Here is a 6,830-nt window from a genome sequence, read left to right as displayed (position 1 = left end):
TTGGCCAAACATAAAATTCTACTTTTATATAAATACGAGTTAATTATATCAAACATCCTTAAATTATGATCTTTATTTTAATTTAGTCCCTAAATTTTAAAATATTTTATATACATTTTCAAACTATCCATCTTATATCAATTAGGAACGAAACTAGAAAATTATCTTTAGTGGGCTAAATATGAACCATAAAATTTTTGGGAGAGTCACAATATAATTTTACTATTATATTAATTTCTAATTTCATAAATTTCTAAAGGACTAAAATGCATATTTAACATTTTTGTGAGGAGGGGCAAGGCCACTACCTATCCCCTTATCCCCTTGTCTACATCCTTGATATATAATGAGGAAGGGACTAAAATCATTAATTCAACCATTATATTAGACATTACATCTCATGTAGTATAATTTAAAATGAATATTGTAAAAATGGGTTTTAAAAATCTTGTTTTTGAGGTTTATTGTAACTTTTATAGAAACTTTATCACTCACTCTCTTTTTTTTTTTACCTTTATTTTTAGTTTTTACTTGTAATAGTTATGTGACAAGGTTTTGCCTTACTTTACAATTTTCATTTTAAATTATGCTATATAAAATTTAACGTGTTTAATAATGAAAGAACTTGATTGATATAACATCGACAGTTTAAGGATTTAATTAGAATGTTTTGAAATTTAGGTATAAATTTATAATGAGGATCTTGTCAGAGAATGAGTTTAGTGTATCATCATCAATAACAACACGATTAGATAAAACAAAAAATAGTGAAAGAGTTATAAATAAATATTAATAATTTAATTTAAATATAATTAAATATTAATTATAATTATTTTTTCTTAAATTTCGAGTTTATAATTTACCGATAAAGATTTATGATTTTATATTGAGTTTCAAATGTTTGTTTAAATAAAGTTATCAGTATTTATTTATAAATATTTCATTATTTTTTATTTCACCAATAACTAGATGCTATGTTGTTCGTTGACCGTGCATAAGACTCATGCATAGTGAAAAATAAAATTTGTAACAAATATATTTATAAAAATTTGATATAAATAAGAAATGAGACTTTAGTTAAAATGATAAAATAAAGATATTAAAAATTATAATATTTAACTTCAAATTTTATCATGTATTTTTTGTCCATTTTGGGCTAAAATGACAAACACGGTAATTTGAAGAGCTAAAAGAGGCCGAAAAAAGTTGAAGGGCTAAAATGACCCTTTTTGCAAAGTTGAAGGGCTAAATAAGAGATTCTGCCTTTTCTATTTTTATATAAAAGATGTAAAAAGACAATCATTTTACTTTCTAAAGTAATGGAATTAATACTCAAATAACTCGTAACACCGTGCTGATTGTTTGGCCAAAATGAGCTTAGTGGGAAAGACAAGTCTTTAATGGCGCCCCGAATGAAGTTTTAGAGCTTATTCAACAAGAGGCTAATGATGCTTTTGTCCAATTTCCATTGATGTAATTTTGTTTTCTTGTTTATCACTAATAATAATAATAATAATAATGAAACCGAATATCAAACTGAACCGAATAGTCGGCTTGAACCGGTTTCGGTTTTCTCTGACTTTTTTGGTCAAGCTTAATGTTGATATCGAGCAAAGATACGAGCACGGATACTTCAAGAAAAATGAAAAAATCTGAAGAAAATGAATATCTTTGATCTCAGAGAATGGCAGGATCTTTGTATCTTTTGAAAATGGCTTCAATATCTTCCATTACCTCTGGTGGCAAAGGCCGTTGAGTTGTTAGAAATGCATCAATGTCTTCCTTCAGCTGCTCAACCGAGGTTGCGCCGATGATCGAACTCGTCATAAACGGACGATCTCGTACAAACCCGAGCGCGAGTTGAACGGGACTTAATCGGTGCTTTTTCGCCATCTCAATATATTGCATTGTTGCTTCCTGAAAATCCCCACCAATACGTCAATCATTAGTAAAAATACCATGTAGGCACTGGTATTAGGGGTAGAATTGCATTTTACTCAATCTACTAAAAAAATAGATAAATTAATCCCTATATGTTAGATTAGAGAGCAAACTAGTCTTTATGTTAAAATTTTCATCCATTTTTATTGTTAAAAATTAGTCCAAGTACGTCAGCATGAGATACACATGGCAACCACATGTTACTACGTGATTATTTCGGAAGCCATGCCAGTTTTTTAACTGTACAAATTGATGAAGTTTTTAATGTAGAAAGAGTAATTTGCCTATTCTTTTTAGTAGAGGGAGCATTTCAACCATCAACATACATGTATACCTTGGCAATTGACTTGTTATATCTTTCCATGTAGCCAGGGAAAAGGTTCAACCTCCCTTTCTTTGCCGCTTCGGAATTGATATCTAAGTATTTTCCGCTTAGCGCTCCACCGGCGAGCGGAGAGTAAGAAAGTAACCCAATATTGCAATTCTTCGGGTGACAAACTTCGACCAGGTCGACTGCAAAAGGAAAATGTTACTGAATTCTCAAACATGTTTATGTTCAGAAAATACCCGGAAGGAGCACAAGAAAACGAATTTAGATTAAGCATAGCCAGAACTGATTCAATCCTGAGAGAAGACCAAGGCTCCGCTAAGCAGAGGTTCAATGCCGGGGTCATTTCGTTTGTTGGTCTTTGCATATGAATCGAAACTTCAGGAACAACTAAATCGATGCAACAGCGAGATATTGAGATGCTAGTATAACATTTATATAGATTTTGGATAAGTTTTACCCTCGAAACGCCGGACCAGTAGACTATAGCTGTTTTGGATACTAACGATCTTTGATAGTCCTTCAACTCGAGCTGCATGAACAAACTCCATTACTCCATACGAAGTCTCGTTAGAAACTCCGATATAGCGTACCTGAAATCGAAGAGCATTCATATACAAATCTTAGTATTTGTGACATCTTCAAACAACTGATTAAATATAACAAGCAGATTTTCCGAAAGTTGTATGCATATCTGACACATATATAAATAGAGTAACATAAGATTTTCCAACAGCAATCGGATTTAATTTGATCTCTGTTTTTTATTACCTTTCCTTCGTCGATGACTTCTTGTAAAGCCTTAAGTTGTTCCACAAACGGTATACTTGGTCGCCATTTTGAAGAATCATAGAAATACTCACCAAACAACGGCACATAACGATCTGGCCTGGTTGAAACCGTAAGTTCAAGAAAATATGATTACATCAATGAAGCACATACGCAGACATACTACTCAGGTACATACGATAACTTTTAAGAGATAAGGATACGATTATGACAAGACACGTTAATAAAAAGTACTTTTTTACATAGTAAAACACCAGTACAAGCAAGTTGATGCCATGTCTGTAAATGCCTACCGTCACATGGATGCACCTAAAAGAACTGTAACCTTACCAATGAATTTGCAGTAAATCAATGTAATCGGTGTTGAGTCTTTTAAGGCTTTTCTCTACGCTTTCTCTAATGTTCACAGCATCAACCCGTAAAGCTTTTGCATTGTCACGTAGGTGAGCCGATCGTTCTGAATAGCCGCATACTTTTGTTGCCAAAATAACCTGCGGAAAATATGCACGTAGAAACCAGTACTCAAATCAATTCCTCAACCAATACTCAAGTAGTACAAAACATAAGCTCATCGAGATATTCACGAGGGATGAGACAATACAACAGTATCTCGAAAATTTCGAGTCAGGAACACAAATATGTCATCTGGTATGAAAAAAGTACCTTATCGCGAGGTTGAGACTTCAGCCAGCTAGCAATGTAGAGATCGGTTCTTCCACTCGTCTCTTTCTTCATGGGAATCGGGTACTGGGAAATCGAAAGCATGAGCAAGAGAGAGCTTTAGTGGCACTTAAAAACTTAGTGAAGATATCGAACAAAACTCAAACTCCAAACTAGAGAAAAAATACAGCCCGTATACAGTATATGCACACCAAAGAACTTACGACTTCAGCAGTATCGAGAGCATTGATGCCGTGTTCAAAAGCATAGCTGAGCATTTCATGAGCTTCTTTCTCTGTATTTTGTTCTCCAAATGTCATCTGAAGCAATCAAATATAAGGCTGTAAAACCGAATGTTCGATAAACAGTTCATAAACAATTCGGTCTTTGTTCCTTTATGTTCGATTATCAAGCTAAATAAAATAAATATTAACAAGATTTTGAAACTCGTCTAATGAACTAAATACTAATAAAGCATGTTCAGATTAGAAGAAGCTCGTTTATATTCGTTTAACAAATTATACAAAACTTATTTAAAGCTTGTTTAATATTAGTTTAAAGTTCATGAAGAAAAAAAAAAAAAAACCAACACAATTCAAAAATGGCTAAATTATGTTATTAGTCCCTACACTATGCCTAAATTATGAATTTAGTCTCTGTTGAAATTTCATCTACACCCAAATGGTAACAGTTAAATCCAGTTGGTTAAATCCGGCTATTATCATGTGCTATGAATAAAATATTAGATTTAATCCATATTCTCCAATTAGATCATTCTTAGTCTTCATAATTTTAGAATTTTAAAATTTCAGTTTTTATGCAAACAAATGCAATTAAATCCATTAACTGTCTTTTTGTGAATAATATGTGAAAATAAACACTAACACCATATTACATATATGATAATATATTTGACGGGTCAAATTTTGGGAATAGCAAAAGTTTAAGGAAAAAGTACTATAAAAGAAGCTAGATTACATTTTCCCACCTTTGCTGAAAAATAGGTAAATTAATCTCTATACATTAAATTCAAGAACAAATATGTTCTTTCTGCTAAAAATTTAATCTATTTGTAGGGTTAACAACCGGTAAGGATGATGAAATAACCAAATTGTGACATGTGGCGTATCATGTATATGGTCAAAGATTAATTTTTAACACAGAAATTTGATAAAATTTTAAATAGAAGAACTAGTTAACCTTTGATCTAATGTACTTTTACCCAAAAAGTAAATGAATTTAATAATTAGCCTGCATTTTGATAATTCAAAAAGTAAAAAAATTAAAAATAATCGGACTAGTAGCAGCATTTAACCATTCAAAAATTCTTAATCATCATGAACCAAACACTAATAATCCTAAAAAGTTAAACAAACAAACATGAAGTGATGCATTCATTCAAGCTAAATTCATTTAAATCTCATTCTCTTCAAATCATTTACTTCCCCAAAACAAAAGACCAACAATTCAAACCCAACAAAAAAAAAAGAGAAATCCCTTTCAACAAAACAGAAAAATACCCATTATCAAGAAATCAAAGCTCTTACAGTTCCCAATGTGATTTCACTGATTTGAAGATCATAGTCGCCGAGCTTCCTATACTGCAAATCGTTTTGTTGAGCGACTTTAGCAGTGATGGGTGACTTGAAACAGCTCCTCTTGAACCAAATCTGCGTTCTTTTAGCATTGTATAAACGTAGTGGCGTGTGGTGTGGGACTTTAAAGCAGGGAATTTTGGTGGTGTTGCAGCAAAGATATGGAGGGACTGAAGCAGAGACTGTGGAAGTGGAGACCGCCATTTCGCTTTGAATTAAGTGGAACCTTGTAATTGTATCCTTTTCCACCTTATCCAAATGAAAAAAAAAAAACATTTATTGACAGTTATATTACGGGGCCGCGGCCCGGTTTGAAAACTTTTTTTTTATCCGAGTTTAAATTTGGTCCAGCCCGATTTTACAATACGCGTGAATTATACTAGTCGTCATTCAAGGTTATTTTACATTAATAATATAAAAATAATAATTAATTATAAAAATGATATGGGAAACAGATTAATTATGAAAATAGGTATTTATTATAGTGTTTCATCGGTGTCGCTTGACATATTAGTGATACCAAATTAAAATGTGATAAATTAAAGTATTCAAGTACCTGATATGTAGATTTCTTATTTAAATTGACTGTTAAAAAAAATTTAGATATTTAAGGACGTCGATCAATACCACACTAAACTATAAATAGGGTTAATTGCTTCATAAATCCTCCTTATTTATTTATTTTTTATTCCCCTTCAATACAAAAAATAGATAGGCCTCTTACCAATTAGTCCAAAAAGTATTTTTGTAAAAAAATCGATTCCAATTAGAAATAAATTTTATTTATTTTTCGAAAAATAATTTTTATGTTCAAATTATGTCTGACATAACAGTTAACAGTATTTATAGTAGTTTTCTTTTGCTTGCATTATATCTGGAAGCTATAAATTTAACTAATAATTATAATTTATGCATAATAAGATTTTTCTGTTAACTGTTAATTTGAATAGAAAAATTATTTTTCGAAAAATAAATAAAATTTATTTCCAGTTAGAATAAGCTTTTTTACAAAATAATTTTTGGTAGAAAAGATTTTTTTGGACTAATTGCTAAGAGGCCTCTCTATTTTTTGTGTTGAAAAGGAATAAAAAGAAAATAATAAATAATGAAGGTTTACAAAGCAATTAACCCTATTTAAAGTTTGGTGCCGCCACACAGCATTCAATCTAAATGAGAAATTTGCATATCAAGTCCTGAATATCTTAGTTTAAACAGAACTAGCGAAAAATTGTAGCAAATGCTTATTTTCGTAATTAATTTGTTTTCCAAACCATTTTTGTAATTAATTATTAATTTTATATTATTTATGTAAAAAATTCAGTCATCCAACTATTAATATTTTTTTTCTCACTTAACTATAAAACATTATAAAATGATCATTCATTTATTCAATTTTATCTTTTTGGATAGCCAAATAGCTAATAATGAAAGCTTTTTAAATTAACATAATAACAACTTTAACCCTCAATAAGTGTAAATTATGTCAATTTAGTCTTAATTTTAAAAAAATCTAACCT

At 30.6% G+C, this 6,830-nt stretch overlaps 1 protein-coding gene across 2 annotated transcripts; it reads right to left on the bottom strand.

The window, feature by feature from the left end:
• Positions 1-1,531: 1,531 nt before the first annotated feature.
• LOC121232250 (protein tas) lies at positions 1,532-5,597 on the bottom strand. Of its 2 annotated transcripts, none has more exons than XM_041117892.1 (8): positions 5,266-5,597; positions 3,931-4,038; positions 3,722-3,805; positions 3,389-3,549; positions 3,041-3,158; positions 2,730-2,862; positions 2,276-2,454; positions 1,532-1,917 (listed from the first exon to the last, which is right to left on the bottom strand). In XM_041117892.1, exons 1-8 carry the CDS (start codon positions 5,587-5,589, stop codon positions 1,678-1,680), a joined length of 1,347 nt encoding a protein of 448 aa, XP_040973826.1. In that variant the 5' UTR covers positions 5,590-5,597; the 3' UTR covers positions 1,532-1,677. The 2 variants fall into 2 exon arrangements, with proteins under 2 accessions (XP_040973826.1, XP_040973830.1); XM_041117896.1 differs by having other exon boundaries at positions 3,943-4,038.
• Between the last annotated feature and the right edge of the window lie 1,233 nt (positions 5,598-6,830).

Source organism: Gossypium hirsutum, chromosome A01 (assembly GCF_007990345.1).
Source record: "Gossypium hirsutum isolate 1008001.06 chromosome A01, Gossypium_hirsutum_v2.1, whole genome shotgun sequence".
Lineage (NCBI taxonomy): Eukaryota > Viridiplantae > Streptophyta > Magnoliopsida > Malvales > Malvaceae > Gossypium > Gossypium hirsutum.
This window is presented reverse-complemented; position numbering and strand designations above follow the sequence as displayed.

Excerpts from the sequence above, each read along its gene's own strand:
- LOC121232250 (XM_041117892.1), bottom strand. The coding sequence starts at position 5,589 with ATGTTTTTTTTTTTTCATTTGGATAAGGTGGAAAAGGATACAATTACA. Across the intron at positions 2,863-3,040 it reads AAGTCATCGACGAAGGAAAG|GTACGCTATATCGGAGTTTC; the intron begins GTAATAAAAAAC and ends CTTCGATTTCAG. Across the intron at positions 2,455-2,729 it reads ACTGGTCCGGCGTTTCGAGG|TCGACCTGGTCGAAGTTTGT; the intron begins GTAAAACTTATC and ends TTCCTTTTGCAG.